This window comes from Acanthopagrus latus, chromosome 10 (assembly GCF_904848185.1).
Source record: "Acanthopagrus latus isolate v.2019 chromosome 10, fAcaLat1.1, whole genome shotgun sequence".
NCBI lineage: Eukaryota > Metazoa > Chordata > Actinopteri > Spariformes > Sparidae > Acanthopagrus > Acanthopagrus latus.
This window is the reverse complement of record NC_051048.1, coordinates 13,381,914-13,408,175: the sequence shown is the minus strand read 5'-3', so window position 1 is coordinate 13,408,175 and position 26,262 is coordinate 13,381,914. Positions and strand designations below refer to the sequence as shown.

Sequence of the window (26,262 nt, the reverse complement as noted above, 5' to 3'; positions counted from 1 at the left end):
AGATAAAGATAAGTTATGCTCTGTGATGAGGCCATGCTATGATTAAAGTAGTAAGTGTAAGACGTAATCAGAAATATCTTAAGATATTTTTATGGACTGATTTCATTCACATTGTACCCTGTAGAATGTGATAGCCTTGTCCCGGTCCTGGCAGTTGTTGAAGAAAATGTCCCCTGCTGCCTCGAGAAGTTTAAGGAGGAACTTGGTGTCTCCTGTGCTTATGGCAACATCCTGAGCTACCTGACGATGAAATAAAATAAATACAAATATAAATGTTATAATTTCTATAAAACTTTTTATTTTGGTTTTAGTTTTTCTGGAAGCACAAAGTAAAATTACAAATGCAAAGGCCTCTGTTCATCTTCGAATAGAATATATTACTGCTCATACAGCAATTTCAATACAATGCTCATCAGTAAAAGGACAGAATCATAACATACTTACTGCTCTGCTGCTTTAGCTTTGCTTTTTAACACAGAAAATTTGAATGAGCACAGCTCCCAGGTCCCTCCTTCTTCCTCTTGCGGCACTGCAGCCTGCCTACGTGCCTGCTGTGCACGAGCAGGCTTGTAACGATGGTAACAGAGGACGCCAGATAACCAAGATGGCTCATTCAAAAAAACAACAACAAACTAAGCCTAGATTATTTTATTTCTGATCAATACAACTAAATTACAATGACAAGATATCCAGAGAAACAAACAGTGGTCATGTCCCAATTCAGGGGCTGCATCCTTCGAAGGACGTGGCCTTTGCGACCTTCAAAGGCAACTCCTTTGCAGAGACCTTTACAGGCCGCGTCAACCTTGTTAAAGGGATGGCCGAGCCTTCGGAGTATTTCCTGGTTGCGTCACCAGGTGTTCCCTCCCTTAACCTTACATCACAGATTCTTCTGCCCAGGCCCACAAAAGTGAAAAATATTTGACCTAGAGCAGGGGTTCTCAACCTTTTGCAAGCTGCCCCCCCCCAAAGATGGTGCATTGCAGATGGAGGATGAAGTGATGGACTGACTGCTGTGGGTCGCACAACAGTGCAGGTCATTGACACCTCTGCCCACCTCACGCAGAGGCCGGCACATTTTGGCCTCATTTTTAGATAGCAAGTGAGCCGGAAATAAGTGTACCCTCCGAGGCGGAAAATTGGCGGACCAAAACAGACCCCCAATTTGCTGGCCTCTGTCTAAAACCGCAGACCGAGCCGCCAAAAGGACGGGCAAATTGGCGGCTTGGTGCTCTGTCTAAAAACGGCTGCTGAGTGGCCTTGATGCTTGTCATTCATGATGAGTCGCCTCTCGTCACCTCTCCCCTGTGTCTGCAGCTGGGCACTGTGATGCGTCTCTCTCCCTGGGCCGGGAGAGTTATCATTCTGTAAAATACCAAATAATAGTGTTTATTTGTTTCAAATACTTAACAGACCTCTGTGACCTTCCTCACAAAAATCCGGGATGAAAATTCCAGCTTCTCTGTGAATTCTCTGGCATCCTTCTGGGCAATATTTGTCTTCTGCAAGTAAAGTTGTTGTGGCTGAGGAAATGATTTATCCAACCAGCACTCGCGGCAAACTCCTCATCTCTGCTGTCACTCCTGGTGGCGTACATTTGTTTGGCCATCTCCCTGATCATTTTGGCTCCACCAGGCAGCCTGGCCCTATTGCTGTCCTCCTCGGACAGACGCTGATGCTCAGTTTGATTTTTCATCAATCTCTCACTCTCTTCTTGTCGACAGAGAAACGCCTAGCGGCTGCTTCTCCCACGTTTTCCTCTGCATATCTTACGACAGACTGTTTGAATTTCAAGTCGTCCTTTTTATTTTTTTTGCTGCACCGGAGCCATGGCGACCATCAATGTAATACTGACTGACAGAAAGCAAGAACAATACGGGAAAAAGGCGAAGAAGGGAAACATGCAGTGTCAGTGGTCACATCTTCTTCCTTGATTAAAAAAAATAAATTAGACTCAGCATTTATTCGGAACCGGCGGTTATTTATCAAAATATACACGTGCACCTGGCATTTAAAGGGGACCCTGCAGTTAATTGAAACCCGGCTATTATTTGGCAATATACGGTACATTTACACCCTGCTCTGTAAGCCAGGGCGGGAACGTCAGCGGCCATGTGCATCCACAATTCATTTGCAGCCTGGACGCGGAGTGGTGTGTGTCTCCTCTCTGCTCTGACTGCAGGCTGGGACTGCTGCGCGAGGCTACTGACAGACTGACCGCCTGTGAGTGCTTTTGGACGGGGGAGGGACTCACGGCAGCTCCCGCTGCTCGTTGAGCACAGTGACTGCAGAGTGATACATGCTTTCAAGTCAGAGTCTCCAAACACCACAAAAGTCTCCAACAACACCAGTAAAAGTAGCTAGATTTGTCGCTAGTCGTTTTTGACAACAAAAAAAAAAGTCGCCAGGAGGATGATTTGTTTGCGTGTTATAATAGTCCAACCACCTGCATTTCGACATCGGGGGGAATCGTGATTTTCTTTTTTTTTTCTTTCAGATTATTTTTTCCTCCCATCCTGAAGCCTACTCGCACCCCCCTGTGAGAGTGTCTGCACCCCCCCAGGGTGGGCATCAAGATGATATCAAAATTGAATCCAGATTTGGTCAAAAACATAAATCAACATGATGTCAAACTTTGACATCAATCAATCCCAGCACATATTTCAAGGCATCAAACATTTGATATCGTTGCCAAATTTATTGAAAAAACTCACCTCTCTAGCTGCAGGCTCATTGTGGGGAAGTCCTGTGAGTTGATTACCAAGTGCAGTAGAGTTCAGCAGCTCAGTGAATATCCTTACTGAGGGGACTCGACTGCACTCGGTAATCGACTCACAGGGCTTCCCCACAACAAGGAGGTTTCTCGGATGGTGAGTTTTGTTGATTTTTTGCGACAAAGCCGGCAACGATATCAAATGTCTGATGCCTCGAAATATGTGCTGGGACCCTGTTTCTAATGTTGCTGAAGTTTGGAGCTGTTCTGAGCATTATTTGTGGCTTTTTGATGGCGATTTATACTTGGACCCATTTACTGCAGTGTATTGTTGTTGTGCGGTCATTTCTGAGGATTCTAAAACTACACAAGCTAGCGGTCTGCAAACTTTATCTCTCAAGGGGGGGTCATACTCGTGTCAAGGTGTGTTAGACCATGGATTAAAATTACACCGGAACGTCAGAGCATGTTTAAAGGCCGTCATCACACTTGGCATAGCCTCCAGTGCGCTGTGGAATGTCTTGATAATCTGTGATATTTTCCAGGTTTCATTGTCGGCGGTCATGTTTGTTTTGAGGAAGTGGCAAGCAACCACAAACTCTGCTTCAATGATTTCAGTGCTTGATGAAGTCAGAATGGGCTTTACATGTTTGACATCAAGGAAAGTTTCACTGTTTGGGTCCAGAGATTGAAGTGCGGTCATTAGCTCACTGTTGCGTTCACTGAAACACTTGCTTATTTCTTCCCCCACCATGTCCAGGGTGCTGTGGAATAATCTCCGCAGTTCAGTGTCACCCTCATCAGTATCACCCTGCTGCTGGCCAATAGTCTCTTCAACCTTGGAGACTTTTGTTAACCGTCCTCTTCCTCTTTTGCAGACTTTCTGTCTCTTTACACTGTCCCATGATGTTGTTAAACTCACTTTCTGAGAGCTTCAGTTGTGCAACACATTCAACACATTCAAATGCTTCAGTCAGAACAAATGGATTTGCTCTCTGGGATGCGGTTAGTGAAAAGTGCAGATGCACTTCTAAACTGCAGTGCAGATGCACTTCTAAAGGTTAGTGAAAAGTGCAGATGCACTTTTCACTAACCTTTTCAATTCGTAAGTCAGTTCCAAAGGCACGACAGCTGTTAATCTCTGACAAGAGAGAGAAAATGTCATCAAATGACTTGAGCACAACTGTGACAGTAGCTAGATGGCCAGTCCAGCGCTGTTCGAGCAGACATTTGAGTGTGTCTCCTTTATAGTGGACTGCAACAGTGGGTTTCTGAATGAATTTGTAGAGAGACCCACAAACTCCAAAAAGTCCTCTATTGCTCCCTCACTCGACATTGCATTTATCACCACTAGGTGGAGCTGATGATTCCTGAGTGACTTATGTGCCTATGGACACAGGGTATCTCTCTGGCAAGCCTGTCAGATGACAGATGCTCCGTCATACACCTGACTCAGAATTTTAGATGTACTTAACCAACTCTGTGCAGCTCTGTAATTATAGTGTTTGCAAGAGTTTTGGCATCTCCCACAGATGCAGTAGCAATAGTTAGTAAACGCTCCCTAACTTCCAAATCTTCTGCTACAAAGCGGATCATGATGGAAATGTTTTCACAGCCTCGGGTCTTGGGTGCCATCAACTTTAATGGTAAACCTTGAATCACTGACTTCATGTACAATTTCTTCAGTTAAAATATCACTCATTATCTTAGTTCATTTTTTATGTCATGTGATGTATATCTGGCATTTTGTGGGATTGTTTGCAGTGGCTTCTCAAGCTCTGGGTCTTTTCTCACAGAGTACTTAAACAATGACAAAAAAGTCCAAAGCTTGCATCACATTGAGAATTAAATGCTTCCACACTCCCCCTGAGAGGCAATCGGTTTATGGCCAGGAACTGTTGATACATGTTGATAATAGCACCAATTTCTGGCTAGTTGGCCTTCATTCACAAGGGTAGAAATCTCCTGTCCTGAATCAGCCCTCTTCACTCTCTCTTGTCACTTTGCCACACTTTCCATGTGTTCTTTACACTCTTCATGATTGTGCAGTCCTCTCTCTGCTGCGTGTTTCCAGTCACAATAGCCAGTTTTCATGAACACAGAATCTACAGTCCCAAATTTTTGACATGCAAAACAAAATGCAGCGTCAGCTTTAACACTGTATTCTAACCAGTCTCTATGGTTGTACCACATGGCAACAAATGAGCATTTCTGACCATTGAAAAGGCGAGAGGGAAACTTCGTCAAAATGATCTGATCGGGCTTGTCCTCACCTCAATCATCTGGAGGACCTCTGTGAACATGGCCTTGTGTTCGGGAGAGCCCGCTGCAGCTGGGATTGGCGCTATAATCGGCATGCTCCGGCTCCGCTGGGGGGACTTGTGCCTCTGTGTTGCTACCGCTAGCTAGCTGTGGATGCTCACTAGCTGTTAGCTCCTCCAGCCCCTTCTCCACCACGGGGATACAGTTCTCCTGCTCAGCTGTCGCTCCTGCAGTTTTAGTTTTAGTTTGTGGTGGCGGTGGTCAGAAGAATTTCCTTATATCCACTGTTTGTGATATTCGTTTTTTTCGTGATATCCGTTTCCGAACGTAAACAGACGTCGGCATGCATGCGTTACGTGACACGAGACGTATATTAAAATTTTTTTAAATTTTACTGTTTTCAGTCAACTGAATATGAATTAATACGATGTGACACACAAAACAAATTATGATTCCTCCCAAAAAAAAATTCAGCAGGAAAAAAAAAATCATTACCCCTCTGACAGCCAGTGGGAGGGCAAGGAGGCACGGATGGGGGGACATTGCCCCCCTAACTGACCCCCTGATGCCGGGGCTGATGTGACTTCACATATCTTGCATTTGTGGGGTGAATTTGAAGGAGCCTTCGAATTGGGACAGCCTTTGCACAGCGTTGTGATGTAATTGGCCTTCAAATGTGTCCTTCAAAGGATGCAGCCCCTGAATTGGGACACAGCTAACATTCCTCACATTGCAGTAGATGGAGTTACTAGGTAATCATTACCTGTGGTGCAACATTCTGGCCATGCTGCCCTTCCAAAGCATAATGTTATTTCTCTAAACCAATTCAGCCACTTCAGAGTCTACTAAACACAAACTAACATTATAACTGCCTGGTCACTTTAAAGACACTTTTGCTAACCAGTAGCCATAAAGACAAAGTTAAACACCGGAGTTAGCATACAAGCTAACAAGCTAGAATTACCAAAAAGCTACGTAGCTCGGCTGCACTCCTGACTTCTTTCCCCACAACAGATAAGTCCTGTGATTTTCAGACTGATATCATTCAAATTGACCATTTAAAACAGGGGGAATGCATCCTGACAGCTTGGAATACTACTGTCAGATACTGTTCCCCCTCTGATCAAAATGAAAGGAGGCTTACACATCTTTCAAATTCATACACCTGACTTCTTTTCTCACAAAAGTCCTGTGATTTTCAGGCTGATGTCATACAATCTGACCTCAGTCCTCAGTTCAATATGAAAAGAGGCTTTTTTATAAATAAAGCCAAGAAAAGAAAGAAAAGTCAATCGACTCTTGTCTCAAGCCAAGTCAGTTCAAGCCACAAGCCTTGAACTTCAAAGTCCAAGTTAAGTCTCAAGTCATTCATTGCAGAAATATACACTATTTTGAACTATTACAGGATTTATCAGGACCACAGATGGGGTTTTAGTTTGAATTAGAATTAAACAGGGAACACGGATGTCAGTTGAGTTTTAAAAGTTTTGTAGATTTTGCTGCAACTGTCAGACCTGAACATATAGGTCCACCAGTTCAGTCTGGTCAAGCAGGTGGTAGATCTTCCCGGCCTGCAGCCAGCCATATGCCTCCTTCTCTCTGAAGCCCAGGTCAATGAATATACCCAAACTGCTCTTGGTGTAGTCAAGAGCTGCCCGGTACGCCCTGAAAATATTCAATAATGTTAACCCTATGTCACAAAATTTTAGAATTAATCTTCACTCATTATTTAAAACGTAAAATTAAGGTGATTTCATTTTTCAAAATTCATTCAAAATCAGTTTATTTCTCTATGAATAAAAGGTTCATAAATGTATTTTTCCCACTTCAGAAGAAGCTATAAGCCCATTCAACACATGCTTATAATTGATTGTGTATATCCTGCTCTAAATAATAACATAAAAATTGTATTTCTTTTATTGGAAAGGCCATTCCTGAAAGAACCAAATAAGAACATAAGCTAAAGTTATATTGTACATTTTCCAGCCCCCCATACACACCTTTCTGTGCCCAGATTGAGGTAGAGCTGGCTGATGGCTTTCAGCGCATCTCCCTCCTGTTCTCTGTCTCCTGTGCATCTCAGCAGCTTGACCAGGTATTTGTTGTAAATAATACACTGGGCCTGGTCTGGACTATCACACCCATACAGATTACAAAGGTGTCTGGTTACAGTAAGCTGGCCTGGAAATGAGTGATAGCCCAATTAAGTAAATGAAAAGCAAACCTAAAAAGAAAACTCCAGCAACAAACAGCCATCTGTGTGACTAACATACTTACAGTCAAACAGGTTGGAATTTATAGCCAACAGCAGGGCCCATTCATAGCATGCCTTTCCATAGTGCAGCTGGTGCTGCTTCACATAGTGTTGTCCCAGCTTCAGCAGCACTGTAATGAAGTCTGCCTCATGACCTTCATCCAGCTCAGAGAAGAGTTGCACAGCCTCAGTAAGGTGACTCTCTGCTAGTCCTTTAGCTCCAGCCTTCAGACATAATAGCCCTTCATAATAATGAATTACAGAGTCATCTCTGAGCTGAAGTCTACTGGAAGAATCATCTGTTAATGAGCATATTTTATATTACCTTGGTTAGCCTGAGCTACAGCCCAGTTTGCCATGTCCTCATATTCTTGGCATATGTCAACAGCAGCCTGGTAGCTCTCCGCTGCCCTCCGGAGGTCACCAATGCATCGAAGTGCCACACCTCGCATGTTCAGGACCACACCTTTGGGTTACATTTAACACATTTAGTTTCACAGTTACAAAGTATGTTTTTCAATCAATCATATGTTTTCATCATTAAAAAGTAGACAGTGTCTTCAGTTCAAGTAAAATGTGTGATTGCAGTCTGCATTAGTGAAAATCAGAATAACAAGAAAATATTAGCACTAATTTCTAAGCTTTGGTTGGATGTTGAACCATGAAGTGGCTCTGTAAAATCAACTTATGTCCTAATTTCATAGAAAAGTCATAGAGAGCAATGTTTGACATTAGTATTATTCTTAGTTTGCCTGCTAGTTAGTTCACTAGCTAGCTATAGTCAGTGAACAAAACAAACAAAGCTTATGTATATTACAATGTAGGAATATAGTTGCTCATCAAAGCAAAAATGAATAATGCTGAAACACTCACTCGCAGTGGAGCTAAGTTACATGTGATTTGGAGTTTCCAGTGTCCTTTATTTTTTTGCAAGTCTCTTTTATTGTACAACAGTTAATAATAAAACAAAACAAGGCATGACTCCAGTGTCATCATGTGTGAAATCTGCATGTCAAACAACACAACTTAACATAATTTGTGATTCTGTTACATGTTAATAGCCTATTTGCAACAGTCCTTAGGTTATCTAAATGTAATGGAGATGCAAACAGGATTCCCCAAATTGGACTTGGACTAGTTTCCCACATTAGTTCATGTAGCTCAAGAAATGAAATTCAAGGAGTTTAAATTCCTTTCAAGGAAACTATCAAAGACGACTAGATAAATATGTCACTGTGAAAGATGTGAACCCTGCGCATTTATTGTAGTGGTGAATGGGCAGACCACTATTTAATTTCTTCCTCCTTTCAGTCTGGATAATGGAGGCATCTGCATGCACGTTTTGCTATATTAATGAGGGACTTGAGCTTCTTATACATATGTGATTCAGATTAGCATAGCAAGCTAAAGTTTGTAGGTTACCTAAACTGTGTTAACATCCTAGAGTGAAACACCATGATGGAAGATGACATCACTGTTCTTGGCTATTAACTCACCACTGTAACCCCGTTTTCCCACTGTTGCTCTTAGTGCTGGGCAGTATGACCACAAATGTATATCACGGTATTTTTAAAAATTCCTACGGTTTCATGGTATATGACAGTATTTTTTTCCCATGCATAATCAGGTGTTCACAGCATTTTCTACTGGTTGAGAGAGGAATTACTAGCCCCTTTTAGATTAAGAAGGTGGCACATTTGCTGCAAGGTAAAGGTATAAGGGAGGTGTAATTTTCCTCTCTCAACCAGTTTCTCATTCCTTCTTCCCAAAAAGCGCCACTGAGGTCGGCGTAAACATGTGACATGACGTGAGGCACAAAGTTGCGCGTGAACAGTGACATACAACATATGCATCGGAAGAAATGTGGCAACACTTCATAGATTTACTTAATTATAGACCCGTGGCCCATATTCTCGCCTCCTCAGTCAAACACACGCCGAAAACTCCCACTATCCAAGGATGCGTGCGGCGGAGCGCCTCGCCCACACTATTAGCTGCCTCAAGCAACAGACAGCTTACAGGAAGCATGTCGAATTTGTCTTCAAAATAAGAGCTTTATGTTGCACGCCATAGGAATTTAGAACAGGGTTCCTAGCGGGGGGCTTTTAATTTGAAAGTAGCGAGCATTAGCAGCTAACAAGCAGACCGCTACAGGGACCGAGGAGAGCTAGCAACTCCAGGATCTCAGCAGCTTTCCAGTAGCTTATCTTGACGTCTGCGGATGAAGTGATGAACTGCAATGTCTATCCTATCAATCTTCACCGTAACATAACACCAGAGCACTACTGTTTACCCCCATTACGCCTGGTCATCGCATCATGCTGGTTTAGAAGCGCAACATTGAAAAGGGTCCGGTCTGAAACAGTGTCCCATGGCGCAGCGTTCTGAACGTTGTGTAATACAGCGGTATGGCAGTATATTAAAAAATTAATATCATAACGAAAATATACACCGGTATTCGGTATGAACCAGTACACTGCCAAGCACTAGTTGCTCTGATATGAATCTCCAACTGTCTCACCTTACAGAAGAAACTATCTTCTGTTATACATCCCTGTGTCAGGTTCAAAACCTCTTCTCCGCATCACATGTCTGTAACTTAGTTTTGTTCAGCCTTATATCCATAAAACAATGTTGGTCGCCAAGAAAGCTAAGCTAAGAAAACTGCATATAAAATTGGCATGACTGAGAAAAACGAGTGTCTTGGGTTCTCCTATATATAACCCTATAATACTGTAACAAAATCAATTCTGAACCCATTAACTCTTCTTTTTAGTTTCTGTCCCTGAAAAATATCAATGATACAATAAAAAAGAAGGGACATGATCTATCATAACAACATTGTTGCTGCCAGATTTTGGCACTAGTTCTATTTTAGATTATTGAAGATACATGGCCAAAATGTACATATGTTGTATGACCTTTGCTCTCTACATAATGAAGAAACACAGCTCAAGGATTGCTATTCTTCAATCCCTCTTTCTTTTATTTTTATACAGGCTGCTTTACAATTAGTGGCTGGACTACTAAAAGCTATTTAGTTTAGTTTTCAAATGAAACTTTGCAAACCTTCTCTGACAATTAATAGTGCTATAAACTTAACTTGAGCTACAGCAAAACAAAGGTAGATATTATGGCTTTTAAAAACTTGTTTAAAACATTTAAAAGTGAACTTGACAATTAGAAAAAAAAATATGAGATAACGTTATTTGGAAGTTCCAGTGAGTATAAATATTGAATAAGATCACCGAAAATTGCATGCAAAGGAATTGTTGAATTAAGACTGATAATGTCTGTCTATTAACCATTACAATACCGCTGGTAATGTGAGAGCTTCCAAGTCTGGCACCAGCGACATAATGACCTTTCCTTTGTTTATAGTAGTCTGAAACTGTAATTTTTGAATGCATAAAAATAGAAAAACCCACAGACCTTCCAGAGGGATCGTGCAGTGTTCAGGCATGGAAGCTAGGACAGAGTCCAGGATATCCAAAGCAACATCTGGCTCATTGTTGTCAATGTGAAGCCATGCCAGCCAGATCAGGACACTCTTTCTTTCTGGGATACAAATGGTGAGTTGCTGTGAAAGTGGGTTGCTGTTGATGAAAGTATGCATACGGCAGATAGCCTGTCCAACCATGCTGTGTTTGCAAAAGATTTGGCAGAGAGAAACTGTCAGCTGATAGTGCAAAACATGATGTTGGTCACATGCTCCTCCTTGGACTTGGGTAAAACTGAGGGCTTGGTGTAAATATGGAGCCATTTGAGGTGAGGCAGCAGCTCCCTGTTCTGTGATCCCATACAGTCTGCTGAGGCTGTTCAAAGCTAGTACAATGCTGCTAAGGCAGTCAGTCAGCGTAGATGGCTGCAGAGAAGCTTTCCTGGCTGAAGTGACACTAAGGTGGGGTAGTCGGAGTTCACTGTATAGCTTTCCTAGGGTCAAGTATCCATGACTAGGAGAGATACTCCAAGTTCCTTGAGCTCCAGCACAAAGAACAAGTAGTCTCTCAAGATAAGGAACAGCTTGAACCCCCTCAGCACGAGCCCAGTGGTGCTTCGCTAATAGGTGACAAGCCCGGGCCTCTGCCATTTTGTTGTGAGAAAGAATAGCTTTTTTGAGGATGTATTTAAGAGCAAAATTATCCTCCAGGCTTTCCAGGCAGTCTGGGATTCCTAATAGCAAGGCAACAAGTCGCTCTGTCAGAACAAAGAAACTTTGAGTATTTTTCTGCAAAAGATATATGGCAGCCAGATTGGAGTAGATACTGGCCACCAGCCTGACGTCCATTAAGCCTTCTTGTGGCACACTGAGGGCTTCCTCAAAGTAAACCCGTGCCTGGCTGAATTTTGACCTCCCAGCACAGAGCTTACCCAACAGAAAGCACAAACGAGTCTGTGACCAAAAGAGTCGTTTCTTCCTGGCTGTTTCCCGAGCAACACCCAGGAAGGCAATCAGCTCATCCTCTTCAGAGTGGCCAGTGAAGGTGGAGGAGGCAAGGATTTCAGAACTCAGTCCATACAAGATGCCAAACTCTGCTTTATAGTCTTGGCCCTCCAAAAAAGAGAAAAGGGGAATGAAGTTCTCAGTGTTGTCGTTTCCTTCTATGACTGGGTGAACTGTGAAACAGGGAAGGCTTGGGTTTTTTGCCTCTGTAGCCAAGACCGAGTCGTCTAGAGTCCCGTTCATGGTGAAAACGGAATCTGAGTCTTTTCTTTGATCAAGAATCATCTGAATATCTCTCTTCAGGTCAGACCGCTTAGTATCAACTTTGCTTGAAGAGCTGACTGCAAAAGAATAATGCAAGATAAACATTATGTCACATACACAGGAGAATGAATGAAGAACTTGACATTTAGGTGGCAAAACGTACGTGATTTTTTCTTTTCAAAGTCTTGGTAACTGATCACATCTGAAATTGAAAAACAGAAAGTACAAGAAAGTGATTGATATTGATAAAAAATGATGTTCTAATGCATGTGTGAACACTGTTTTTTAAGACTGCCCTCACAAGAAAAAAGACAGTGTCAGCCATGTGTTTGCCTGAGAAGACCTCTAGTGGCCTCTAGTTCTGTTAATGTTTGACTAGGCACAAAGGAAGAAGTAGTGTGACATTGTAACAAAAAAGCAAAACCTTACAGGAAGTACATGGAGTAGACTGTTGGATCAACATGTCTAGCAAAGGAAACTTGTATAGGCATCCGAAAACAGTGTCTTTTTAAACCATGACTACAAAGGTTTTAAGTTAACCATTTCAACAACTCCTAAACTAATTTCACACAGAAATCCATGATGCCATACAATGAATCCTAATGATTTCAGGCGATCCCGACTTTTCATCTAGAACATGAATAGGTCAAGGTTTTTACTGATCCAGTTTAATAGCTTATCTACTATTTGATGTATGTCCTTGAAAATACATTCACAGTCCTTGCAGCTCCCTGTACAATGGAGGCTTTTGGAACATGGTCCACCCAGATTCAGGGTCCCCAACCTCCTCCAGAATGCATTAGAAATTCTTCCGGGGATAGGAGATGAAGACCGGGGCCTCCACCATACGTTCCCCTGTGAGTATACCCACACCCGCCTGCAGCTCTCACCCAGGGAAACTTTGGAAAAGGACAGTCAAATCCCTCTCCAGGAGTTTGGTAGTAGTATAGTAAAACATGTTACTAGGTTAAAATTCAATGTGTATGCTTATTTTGGTTGCTTTTACGAGCAATGACAACATATTTTTTCATTTAGTTTGGTTGACTTGTAATTTTGGTAAACACGGCACATGACATTTCAGTAGACATACATAGGATTGTTTGGTTCGATCTAAAAAACATTAAATTAGATCTTTATTTTGATAAGCAGCCGACAAATGCATATATTAAATTACATCACACATTACCCATAACCTCAATACATTCACAGAAAAAATGGAGATGGGGAATCTGTGTAATTCTGTATGAACTGAATCCTTTATGTCTCACCCAGTTTGTAGTTATGACCAGTGTCATTTTGAGATGTCTTCTTCAATAAGGTAATTGTTTTCTTTGTGACTTTATCCTCTTGCAAACTGAAAAATGTCGATTTTTCTCCATCCAAAAAAATATCGGCTGAGCTGGAAGGATGACAGAGATTAGAACAAAATGTAGTATATTCATATGGCTACTCAGCTGTAAAATAACTCGTTGATTGTTTGATTTGTTAAAATGGCTAACCAATTGGTGATACACTCACTTGCAAGTATCAGTGGATGGTTTCACCAGACTTGTCTTGACTAGACCCACTTCTCCTGTGGATTCCTTCCTTCCTGTGAACCAATCAAAACAAGACACCAGAAGACCCTCAATGATGATGCGTTCAGCTGGTGCCACACTCAGCTCATCTGGGCCCTCAGCATCATATGCCATTGTGGCCACACAGGTTCCTCTGGCTAAACGGAGGTGAAAGAATAGGAGAATAAAATGTTATGTCATATAAATGTTATGTAAATTACAAATCCCACAACGTCCTGTAATAGAGGTACATTCAGAGGTCAGATCTTTCCATCTGTAAGCACTGAATTAAGAACCTTCCATAAGTCATCAATATAGGATATATAAAGTCATAATTCAAATACTTTTCTGTCATTTTTACATGTTGATAATCTGAATTCCCTACTACACTTACCAAACTGCAGAGGGAAGTCACAGGCAGGTTTACCATCACCAACTAAAATACTCTCTGCACCAGATTTGAGAAACCATCTGTAGAAAAATGGGATCATGACCACAGTATATAAACTCATTCAGTCTTATACTGCATGGTCACAGTATAGTGAGATGAGTCACAATCACTTGTATAAGTAAGTCCATGGATAATGTAACTCACTGATGAAAAGGGTTGATTGGCTCAAGAGCAGGTTTGGGTGCAGTGCCTCTGGCTCCATTAGCAAGGCAGCGGACAGTCCACCCTGAGCCCAGGAAGGGAGGCTCAAACTGGGCTATGTCTCCCTGCTCCAGGTACAGGTCACCTCCAGAGGTTGAGCTGTCAAACATCTGGTTTGTACTACAAACAGCAAAAAAAGACCCTGTGGACACACAGTGAGAATAAGATTGTGTGCATGTAGAATGTGAGCTTGAATGGCAATTTATTTTAACTTTACATCATAACAAGCCACATATAATGATGATAAAGATGGGCATTCTTTTGAGCTGCATAGTACTTACTAGTAGCACCGTAGTCATTTGGCATTAAGGAAAGTTATGAAAATACTGTATAGATATATATGAAAAATGAAGATTATATATTTTTTAAATGAGGTTAGGTTAACACGAAAAGAAATCTACTCATAGGGGTTGGTCAATTGTCAAAAAGACTCTTTATTATGGTTGTGTTTTTGTGTTTGAGATTTGCAGTTGTGTTTTTCTATTTGCTCTTTGCATAAAGCAATTTATTAGATTTCATGCAGTTTCATCTGCAGCCAGAGATTTAAAAAAAAACACACAAAAAAAGAAAACCTTTATATTACTATTTCATTTTTGCTGTAGTGATCCCCAAGACCTGTGAACACATTTTAATGTGTTGAATTGATGGAGTCTGTCACAGTGCTGCTGGGACAGTGTTGTGGGCTATCCTGTTTTTCTTTTCTTTTTTTTCCTGTATGCCCCCACCCCCACCTGCTCTCTCCCCGTGTGTGTGGCTGAGGGCATGGTGACAACAGCAGAGTGTCGTACCTGCCCTTCATCATCTCATCACCTGCTGACCTACATTAGCCCAATCTCCCCATTACTCGCTGCCAGATTATTCCATGACCAACGGTGATCATAGTGTCTTAGCTAGTCGTAATTCTATGTCTACACGTTCTGTTTTTTTTGCCCTCCTTGCTTGCCTGTGTGGCTCTCCTTGTAGAATACCTTGGCTCACTCCAACCTGTTGCCTGCCTGCCTGCCTGCCTGCCTGCTTGCACTCCTGCCTGTCAGTCTGTCCATCTGTGTGCCGCCTGCTGGTCTGGCCCTCGTACTTGTCAACCACCTCAGCAGCACCACGAAAATAAAGAAAACAGGTGCATTTTGAAACCTACCTTCCTGCATGAGGATGCCTTTGTATATTAGGTTAAGTTTGTCCTCCTGAACCGAAACTTTAATAGTGATATCTTCCTCCAAAAAACTGAGCCAATACTTATGGTCAAATAACAGATTCTCCAAACACTGACCCAGGAAGCCTGGAGGAGAGGAAATGACAGAATTTACTGACAATGTATTGAGCTTTAGAGTAGTTCTCAATGGAATTATGCCTTACTGGAAATACTCACTGTAAGTGACAACTACTTAACTATTCTCCAAACGTACCTATGGTGTAATATGTGGTGAACTTCCAAATTTCCTCAGATGTTTTGAAAGTCACAAAGATGACTTTTTCTTCACTGTTAATCGAGATGAGATGAGTGGACAACTCCTGTAGTGAGAGAAAAGGAGAAAGTTCAATAAATGACACATCTTACATCTACTGACAGTACAAATGATTCCGTTTCCTGTTTTTTTTTTAATTGTATCCTTGTTTGTGTTGAGTGTCACTTTTCAGTTCCTCCCCCTCTGTGATTTCCCCTCCTTTCAGTGTTTTTCTGCTCCTTTCACCTGTCCTTTTCCTGCCGCACACCAAGTGTACCTGAGCCCCTTATTAGTGTGTCTGTATGTAGTCTTTGTTCTGCCTCATGTCTTTGTCTGTTCATTCCGTTTTCGACCAAACTTCTCCGTGATGAAACCCTGTGTTTCCCACTGGCATTATCTCCAGTTTCTCCCTGTGTCTCCCCATGGTATGTTTCCATTTTTTGTTCCTTGTGTTTTCATTGATTTGTACTTTGATGTTTGCACTTTGTTGCAGAGTAAGTTGGGGTGGCGGCCAGGAGGTCAGGACTAGGGACAGAACAAGTCAGGGGGACGACCAGGTAGTGGAGGAACAGTGGCTTGAGGTGGCTGGGCCTCCAACAGGGAAATACTGGTGGCTGGGACCCCCGACTTTGGAAATGGAGGTAGCTTATAGCCACCTGAGCTGACCAGAGGCTAGCTATCTGGTGTCTAACAGACTCTGGAGCTGAGGGGAGCTAGTAGGCTCAAAGCTGGGTGCACAAAGCTGAGGCAAGTTGCAGTAAAACATGGCAGATTCTCCTTCGTGTCACAAACACAAACTGTGTAGTGACACCCCCAAACTGCTGCACCAACCTGCAGTGTTTAGGTGCAGCCCTGTATTTGGTCTGAATACAGCCCTAACTTGGAGACATCTGTCCTTCATGTCTCTCTGGGCCTCGCTGATTGTGTGGTAGAGTTGTGATTTGTAGAGAATTTGTGGTCTGGCACCTGGAAGCGGATCCTCTTTTCATTTCACACTCATTTCATGTTATTTTTCTTTTGCTTGCTTGGGATGGAGATGGAATAGACATGATAAAAGTAGATCATCTGGTTGCTTAGGAGAATTTCCTTCTTTTCCCTGGCTCTACATAGTACTTGTCCTATGTCAGTAAGTAAAATAAGAAAATGAAAATAGAAAATAAATACATAATTAAATGAAAAAACTATGGCAACAGAAATGTCACCATATGTGCTGAGACAACATATGGGACCTTATCATGTTTTATCAAGCCAGTCAGGTCGATGGAACAGCTCACTTCTGCTGGGTAGATGACCACTTGTCAAGAAGTGATTTCCAAATATTAAGGAAGACATTGTCCTTATTGGTTAGTTTATATCAAAGGCCTTCCATATGAGTATGTTACCAGGTTCCCTAAGCCAATGGTGAATTGTGGGGCTGGACCCCGTTTTGTAAAATTATGCATTTCGCCAGCAGAGTTCATAGTGAGATGGCCTGCACAGTGTAAGTGTCCGTATGACAGGAGGGGGTCAGGAGTAATGGTTTTACTCTAAGCCTCGGAGATCCACCGATTGGGGATAACATTACGATCACCTGCCTAAGATTGTGGTGGTCCCCCTTTTGCTTCCCTAACGCTGACGCTTTGAGTCATGGACTCCACTAGACCCCTGAAGATGTGCTGTGGTATCTGGCACCAAGATGTTAGCAGCAGATCCTTTAAGTCCTGGAAGTCGTGAGGTGGGGCCTCCATGGATCGAACTTGTTTGTCCAGCACATCCCACAGATGCTTTATTGGATTGAGATCTGGGGTATTTGGAGGCCAAATCAACACCTCAAACTCGTTGCTGTGCTCCTAAAACCATTCCTGAGCCATTTTTGCTTTGTGGCACCGCGTATTATCCTGCTGAAAGAGGCCACAGCCATCAGTGTATACCATTTCAATGAAATGGTGTACATGGTCTGCAACAACACTTAGGTAGGTGGTACATGTCAACACGTCCACATAGATGACCCCCCAGTGCATCCTGGCGTCATGTGCTCCCCAGGAAAACAATGCACATGCATACCTTTGTATCAGAACCGGCATTAACTTCTTCAGCAATTTGAGCAACAGTAGTTTATCTGTTGGATTGGACCACATGGGCCAGCCTTTGCTCCCTATGTGCATCAATGTGCCTTAGCCTCCCATGACCCTGTCGCTAATTCACCACTGTTCCTTCCTTGGACTACTGAGTGACCATGGGGCTTACAACTCAGCCACAGATGATGTGCAGGTGAACCTATATCTTGTTTGCACTTATTGCACATGTAGGAGACATTAGTATAAATAAGATGAAGCTTTGATTTAGTGTAATAAAGTCTATGAACAACCCTGAATTGAATAAGTCGGTGTCTAACATTCATGGAACTGTCTTGAACTGTCATCAGTAGTTTCAATGTCCAACTCTTCTGCCCACCCATTCTTAAATTTAGCATAAGGGAATATGTCATGGGCATGTAAGAGTGAATAAAAGGAAGTTACTGACCCCTTTCTGTTAAGGTTGTATCAAACTAGCCTGTCAGTGGTGGTGTATTGATGTGCATTTTCATACTGTGGTATATGGGACCTAATATAGTGTTTCATTTGGAGGTATCTTGAGGCGCATTCCTGGTAGGCTATTTAAAGCTTGTTATGTGTTGTGGAATTTTTAATTTGGATGGATTGTTCAAGAGCACAGTAAGGGATTTGTGTCCGCAGGCTGCCTGATCTGAATCCAGGAGGGAGCAGATGTGACATTGGGGTCTGCTGATAGGCTTTTGCACCTGAGGGATAAAACTCTGAGCTTACAGCCCAGTAAAAAGACTGAAATTGAGGGAGGCCAAAACCTCCTTGTGACCACCTTGTTGTTCCATATAAATGATCAGATGATTGAGTCCAGTTCCTAAAATAATATAAAGGTATGTAGAGAGGACAGCTTTGAAGCATATTTAGAAATATGGTAAGTATAACCATTTTAATGGCATTAATGCGGCCAACGAAATAAACTGGTAAAGCATTCTAGAATTATATGTTATTTCATTATGGTTGGATCGTTTTTTTCCCAGTTAGATTTTACAAGATCACCATATGTTCCTGTTGCAGTGTCACGTGTCCACAAAAAGTGAAAAATTAGTGTTCATTCCATCTATTTGAATAGGATTACAATCTAGGTTTGCTCTGATTTGACTAGCAAGCACTCTGATGCTTTGATCATTCTTTTCTTCCTTTAGTATTGTTAAATACATGACAGTATGTGTGACAGATTCATTGTAGGAAATGATTGTCCAGGGGAGGACATTATTATTTCATTACATAATGAAACAAAAAACAGACCCCTCACATAAATTAATATTTCTTAATTGCGGAGAGGAGCTAGTTACGAAATGGAGTTGATGCTTTTAAAAGTTACATTGTTGTGCTAAGCTCACTCAGGTTGGAGCTGGTCTCTCTTGTACTACCTAGTGTTGTGTTAGGGTTATCATGTGGAGTAAACAATCAGTAAGTTTCATGTAAATTGGATGATGTTTGGCTGACTTCCTGTGTCCATTGGGTGGTGCTATGGATATGACACAGTATTGATCCATACACATATTCAGGGTGACACCCTCTAGATGTATGAGCAATTTGGTGGAGATGGGAAATTGTATGTAGAAGTTATAAGGACTTGATGCTTTATGGTGAAGGATTGAAATGGACCGCAACACTACACCCAGCAGGTATGACTTATGCAAAATCTTTTGGGAACTTCTCACCCTCAAGGTCTGAGGATGATACTGACTGACTGTGAAGTCTGTGTTGTTAAATCGGTAGGAGGGGTTCCTTAAAGTACAAGGTATGGCTGACTTAGCATAGATGTAGAGACGTATTCAGGGTGACACCCTCTACATGTTTGAGCAATTTGGTGGAGATGGGAAATTGTATGTTGAAGTTATAAGGAGTTGATGGTTTATGGAAAATTATCAAAATGGAGGGCACCGCCCCGCCCACCAGGTATGACGGTGGCGAAAGCTTTTGATAACTTTTCATGGTCAAGGTCTCGGGATGGTAATGATTGAATGTGATGTCTGTGGTGTTAAATCTGTAGGGGGAGTTTGTAAAAGTACGAGACATAGAAATGGGAAACATGTCGGGAAAAATCGAAATGGCTGACTTCCCGTTGGACTGAGGGTATAGGTACAAGAGGGTTTTTTGATAAATATGCATACCGAATATTGTTCATGTATGTGCATGTTGGAGGAATTATCACATTTTTCACATATATCCCATGTTTGGTGTTTTTTGGGGTATGTTCAGGCCTCTAAAACTGTGCATACTTTTGAGAAGAATAATAATTAAAGCTGCAAGCACCGATGAACGGGCCCTCGCAGTCCACGCACATCAGGGCATGCTGCCATCGGGGTGTGCCACGTAGATGTATTCAGGGCAAGATCTTTTACATCAGGGGTCACCAGCCTTTTTGAAACTGAGAGCTACTTCATGGGTACTGAGTAAGGGTGGAACGGTTCACAAAATCTACGGTTCGGTTCATATCACGGTTTTGTGGTCATGGTTTTCAGTTTGGTTCGGTATATTAGGAAAATATTAGGTATATTAGGAAAATCAATTATGTTTTGTATAGTCAGGATAAAACTGAAAGAATGAGGCAGTCTGACATTTGATACATCACTGTGGAAGTCTTAGGTTAAAAGTAGGTAGATTCTGGCACTGCAAGAGAGGTGATATTGCTAGTTCCGACATACTTTTCATTTATTTGAAAGTTATCATTAACAAATGCTAAGAACAAGTAGTTACTCACCATCACTAATGTAATGTAGTGGGCAGTCACAGTCAGGAAACTTTCAGTAGCCCTGGAGTAGAGCTGGTAAATAGTTCCTTTTAAGGATTTGAGTCATTATGAGTCACTCACTTAACTGAACCCGGGTGTGCGAGTCACTTGAGTCAGTATTGCTCATCACCATGAAAACTCAGTCAAAGCCCATTGTCTCTTAACTGCTAACTAGTAAAAAAACACAATGCAATAAAAACATTATATACTGGACTGTGGACTATATACTGTGTTTCGGAAACACAGTCGACTCGCCATAGCACTAGCTCGCGAGCCGCGATGCCGGAAACACAGCCGACTCGTCATAGCACTAGCTTGCGAGTAAATGAGAAATAGATGTTGCGCGTGCCTATGAACCGGGTGGTACACACGCGCCCCGAACCGTGACAAGTGTACGGAGCGGGACGGATTTTTTTTGATGAACCATTGGTCAGTGTGGCTGAACCAACCCTCCCGTCCCGCCGACTGCGCATGCTCTCATCCCCGCCACCGGCCAGACTTCTCTGTGCTGACCCGAACCGGACCGCGGGCCGCGTCGGGCCGACATTTCCCGTCACTATCCTCGGCCGGGTCGGGCCGGCACTTGATCAAGCATTTGTGTGTGTGAGGTTTTTTTTGTAATAACTCAAAATAATGACCTTACTTCCAGCTACAAAAGGCGCATCTCTCGCCTCCCTCCGTGTTGTTTGTGCCGCTGCGTGGTTTTACACGTGACTGAGTGTCCTCGTGCAGAAAACGTGACTTCTCGCGCACGTGACGTCCCTCCCCGAGACGCAAGAAGAAAAACTACCAGCATCACTGATTGTGTAGTGTAAATGCAACGTGGAGCTTGGGAACGTCCGTTATAACAGCCCACGTACTAAAAAAATGTCGGGTTTAAATCGGGCTCGGGCTCATAATTACAGTTAATGTGTCTGTCGGCCGACTCAGACACAACGTGTTCGGCTCTGCTCCGGTGGGGCTTGATTTTTTTTTTGGGGGGGGGCAGATCGAAGCTCTAAGTGTAAGTGTGTGCATATGTATATTGTAAATATTGTACATTTTGGCAATTAAACGCGTTTTGCTGAAGGTGCAAATCCCAAAAGTGATTTTACACTGTCCTGTCATGCCCATGTAGTGTTAGCAAATGTTATTGCATGTAATCATGACATGATTTGGCCTCATTCCCTGAGTGGAGTCCATCTGACAGCGCAATGATAATCCACAGGTAATATTTTATGTGCACCAATATAGCTATGACAAGGAATTATATGTAGACTGGGGTTTTACGTTTGTGTATAATGTAAAACATGGACTGTGAGGAACGAGGCTGTGTCAGTGTCTGACTCAGAGTCAGTTTCTAGCTCTGATGGCTCAAACAGGTCGGGCTGGGTCCATCCATGTTGGTGACCCCTGCTCTATATGTTTGAGCAATTTGGAGTAGATGGCAAATTGTATGTGGAAGTTATAATGGGTTGATGGTTTTATTGCGAAGCATCACAATGGACCATGCCACCAGGTGATGTAGGTGAAAGCTTTTGATAAGTTTTGTCCACAGATGCTACTTACAACTTTGTTGCAAATGGATCAAATAGCCTCGGGGGGATTAAAAAAAAGTAAGTTTATAGTTTTTTTCACAGAGCCTTTAGAGTGGCTCAAGGGGAAGTAGTCACTTGGGTTTCATGTCATTCAGACAGACCAATGTGGAGATATGCAACACTTCATGTTTAAGCAAAATGTACAGGAAGTTGTTATTTAATAAGTTGAGTATTGGTTGGAATATCACAATTCTCTTAATAAGTTTTTGTCAGGAGAGTGTGCAAATTTTCGTGCAAATCAGTGAAATTGTCTGTTTGAGTTTGAAAAAGAAGTTTTGTGACATTTTGCGAATTTGCCAAAAAAAAATAGGAATGCAAATGGGTGTAGCCTATACCACAAGATTCAAGTCACAATTCAGTGAACGCATGGACTTCAGTTTTTTGAATGTGCAACAAACTATATGTGAGTTACAAGCCAAAACGGACTTTCCTTGATTATATAGTGTGACATATATTCCAAGTTTGGTGAGGTTTGGGGTATGTTCAGACAGTGAAAAATGCAATCATTTCGGATGAAAAAGTCGTCATTCGAAAAACAATAGGGATCTCGCCGGTCGAGGGGGCCCTAATTAAAGCTGCAAGCTTTTCATTAATAAATGAAACTGATGTGTGTATATATATATATATATATATATATATATATATATATATATATATATATATATATATATATATATATATATGTGTGTGTGTGTGTGTGTGTGTGTGTGTGTGTGTGTGTGTGTGTATATATGTGTGTGTGTGTGTTAAAGGGGACATATTATGCAAAACCCACTTTTTCCTTGCTTTACTATGTATAATTGCATATCCGGAGTGCCTCCCGACCCCTTAAGAGTGATTTAGGACCTCTACGTCAATGTTTTGTAAACAGGCGGAGTCAGGAAATGTGTCTCTAAGAGAGCCATTTGGATTTCACCCGCACACTTACGTAAGAGTGCGGGTGATTTGAATGCTCCAGCCCTCTCGCTGGATATCTCCTCCCATATTACTCCGGCTACCTGAAGGAGGATCCGCCATTTTCTCGCTTCACTTGTATGCCACAGTCTGACCGCAACCATGTGCAACCTGAAAGCCAAGCACTCCTGCTCTGTCGTCGGATGCACGGACACTCATGTTTCCCTACATTGCCTTCCTACCAAAGAGGATATCAGAGCGAAGTGGCTAAATTTTATTTTTCAGGGAAACGTCCCAGCTTCACTGAGCAAAAGCGTTGTTGTCTGTGCCAATCACTTCACACCGGACTGTTTCAGCAACCAGGGTCAGTATCAGGCTGGACTGGCAACGAGATTGTTCCTCAAAGATGGATCAATACCCACTGTCCGTGTCAACGCCACAGAAGAAGAAACTAAGTATTTTTAAAAACAGTGTTGTTTGTGTTACTTTGGCTGTTTAGCACATGAGCTAACGCTAACGGGTCATGTAAATATGAGGCTGAGCTAACATTACAACAGTGGACTTACTGGTCTTAGGATTCACGGTAATGTAAATGTTGCCTAACCTTAATTTGTCATATCAGCACTCATGACAGTGAACTGAGAAATTGAATTGGGATATTGAGATTTGATCGCTTCTAACCGGCCGGTGATCCACTAAGATGTTGTCCGCGGACGACGAGCTAGCTAGCGCTGCTCGGCCGGCGCAGCCGAACAGCGCTAGCTAGCTCATCGTCCGCGAACTGAGAAATTGAATTGGGATATTGAGATTTGATCGCTTCTAACCGGCCGGTGATCCACTAAGATGTTGTCCGCGGACGACTTCATAGTTACTACAGCTACTGTTCCGACATGAACACGCATGGGAAACCGTCTCCTCCACATGCTCACAGCCGATCAGACGGTGTGAAATTGTCTCAGTTGTTCGCGGACGGAGAGCTAATGTTCCGCCGTGAACACGCAGAGAGGACGGTATGAAATGCTCTGTTATTCACGGCCAGTGAGCTACGTTACGTCAATTAGCATGTTGTGCTAAAGGCTAAAGGACAGTGTGTGAGATGCCCAGGAGCACCTTGGCAGTCGAACGACTTATTTTGTGTTGATATACACGTATATACTACATGTGTAGTGTTAGCTGCTGGTACGAGAGACCCGATCTGACAGTACCAAAACTTTATCTGCAGTCAAGAAATCATTACTTTGCTTTGGAGCCTGAGACAGGGGTTACCTGTCTGCTGTGCTACGATTAACGTTAGTTATATGAAGGCATGGACACAATATGTATTGCTCACTTACTAAATCTAATGTGAAATGAGGAATTTGCATGGGTTTGCTCGGATTATAATTTGCCAGAATTTGCCTTATCAAATGGATTGTTTTAATCATCATTCTATAATCACATCTGTACAGCAGTCTGTAGTGCATCATGTTGCCTGCCAGACAGACCAACCAGTGAAATGCACGGTTGGCACACAGCTTTCCATGAGAACTCTCCGGTCTCACTTCAGAAGCACAGGTTTGTTGAACGAAAGCATATGATGTAATGTTAGTCACTATGTTACTCTAATATGTAATTTTGTTTTACTGTTATGAATATGGATTGGTGGACAGCTGATTTTAGTTTAGTGTGTATACTATGATTTTTAAAGTACTGTTTTTCCACCCAAGACTCTACCTGACTGCCCTGCATTACAATGAAAATACTGACTGACCACAGGCAACATCTACAGGTGGAGAGCTGCTGTACAGTCAACTTCCCCAAATCTAAGCATGGAGAATGAACTGCAAAGCCTGTGAATGCAGAGCCAACATTCCGTAAGTTTTACAATCTTTTATTTGAACCCCACGAATAAAAAATAAAGATGGAGACACAGGCAATAACACAAACATTTGAAAATAAACACAAATAAAATCTGAATTATTTTTTTGATGGTTTTCAAAATAATAAATAAGGAGAACGTATGAATTAGGAGAAATACGAAGAGACACTTGACAACACTGCAGCACAAGGCTTTTTGGTTCTAGTGCATTTTCTTGTAAACATTAATTTTTGTTTATTGCACTGCAGACTACGTTGATGCACTGTTGGACCTGATCTTCAAGAAGGTTTTCCAGGATCCTGGCCCATATGTGAACGAGGTGCTGAAACTTACAATCCCTGAAGACCTCTCGGCTCAGTATGAAAGACCCAACAAGCTGGACGTTATAGCCAGTTACGTGCCAAGGTTCAATCAAGGACAGGACTGAATCTAACATACTGTCCTTCAGCGTCGGGGAACTCTGCATGAATCCTCAGCACCACACAGGCAGGCAGCACAGCTCTCACTCTTCGCCCCAGAAAGCACCAGCACCAGCTTACAAAGCTTTTGTAGGCTAGGTATCTATATTTGCTGGACACAATTCAGTAGAAAATCAGCACTGAATGTTCACATCCATGGCAACTGGCAAGTTTAACTGTTCCACTTTAGATATTTATTTTGTATGTCTACAATTGTTTCTTGCAATAAAACATCTCTCCCAACTGTTCTGTGTGTTTTCATTGTTTGATATGTAGTTTTCATGTTACCAAGTAAAAGATAGTAAAGATAAACTATAAGCAATGTAAGACAGAGGAAGCAGTTATGTACTTCATAACACTTTTGCAATAAATTAATATTTATGGGACTAAAAAGCTTACTACACTATTCTCAGACGTAAAGGTCCGTAGTCTGCCCGATAAATGTTCAGTGCATTCTTCAGTGAAAACACATTCAGGCAGACAGGCTCTAGGCCAGGATGGTCCAGCATGCATGATGGTTGCTCAGGAAGCTGCTGTAACTTAGTCTTCATGTAACCTAGAAGTTATGAAAGGTAAGTGAGTGACAATGGATTAAAGAAAAGAGACTGCAAGATAACAACCTTGTTTGCCCAGTGTTCACACTTACCTGTGGTATTTCCATACAGCAGATATTCTCGGGCTCTGTAGGCACTTGTTCACAACTGCCACAGGAACACCTGTTTTTAAGCAGAATTTATATCATTCATTGGCAACTACATAGCCAATCAATCACATTGCATTGTTTCTTTTGTAATATTTAAAGTTTATAAACTGTTGGAACCGGTTCAAAAACAATAGTGCTGGTAGAGAGGTGACGGGAGGCAACTGTGGCTTATTGAAAACTACAGTTGTTGGACATTGCTAGCTAATTACAGGTCGTCCCTGCAAATAAGAGCAGGTTCTCAATTGACTTACCTGGCCACATAAAGGTAAATAATAATACGGGGTTACGCTTTTCTCTTGTAACGGCAATTGCTAAATTGCATCCGCGTTACTGCAACTGCAGAGCAGTAAACGCCAGTCGAGGT

At 42.2% G+C, this 26,262-nt stretch overlaps 1 protein-coding gene and 1 long non-coding RNA gene across 9 annotated transcripts in view; one reads left to right on the top strand and one right to left on the bottom strand.

The window, feature by feature from the left end:
- LOC119027258 (SH3 domain and tetratricopeptide repeat-containing protein 1) overlaps nucleotides 1-26,262 on the bottom strand; it is a 58,557-nt gene that overhangs the window by 24,186 nt on the left and 8,109 nt on the right. For 5 of the 7 annotated variants that reach the window (XM_037112268.1, XM_037112267.1, XM_037112269.1 and 2 more), the window contains exons 4-16: nucleotides 15,549-15,654; nucleotides 15,281-15,421; nucleotides 14,089-14,287; nucleotides 13,888-13,964; nucleotides 13,456-13,651; nucleotides 13,206-13,336; nucleotides 12,101-12,139; nucleotides 10,662-12,014; nucleotides 7,555-7,695; nucleotides 7,253-7,471; nucleotides 6,976-7,156; nucleotides 6,490-6,640; nucleotides 118-240 (exon numbers count right to left, since the gene is read on the bottom strand). In XM_037112268.1, the coding sequence (XP_036968163.1) occupies nucleotides 118-240; nucleotides 6,490-6,640; nucleotides 6,976-7,156; nucleotides 7,253-7,471; nucleotides 7,555-7,695; nucleotides 10,662-12,014; nucleotides 12,101-12,139; nucleotides 13,206-13,336; nucleotides 13,456-13,651; nucleotides 13,888-13,964; nucleotides 14,089-14,287; nucleotides 15,281-15,421; nucleotides 15,549-15,654 (3,057 nt within the window). The other 2 variants (XM_037112270.1, XM_037112273.1) reach the window with 2 other exon arrangements.
- LOC119027260 lies at nucleotides 22,739-25,442 on the top strand. 2 transcript variants are annotated; one of them, XR_005077329.1, is made up of 3 exons: nucleotides 22,739-24,433; nucleotides 24,586-24,732; nucleotides 24,986-25,442. It is a non-coding gene; the product is annotated as an uncharacterized LOC119027260 (long non-coding RNA). The 2 variants fall into 2 exon arrangements; XR_005077328.1 differs by lacking the exon at nucleotides 22,739-24,433 and having other exon boundaries at nucleotides 24,440-24,732.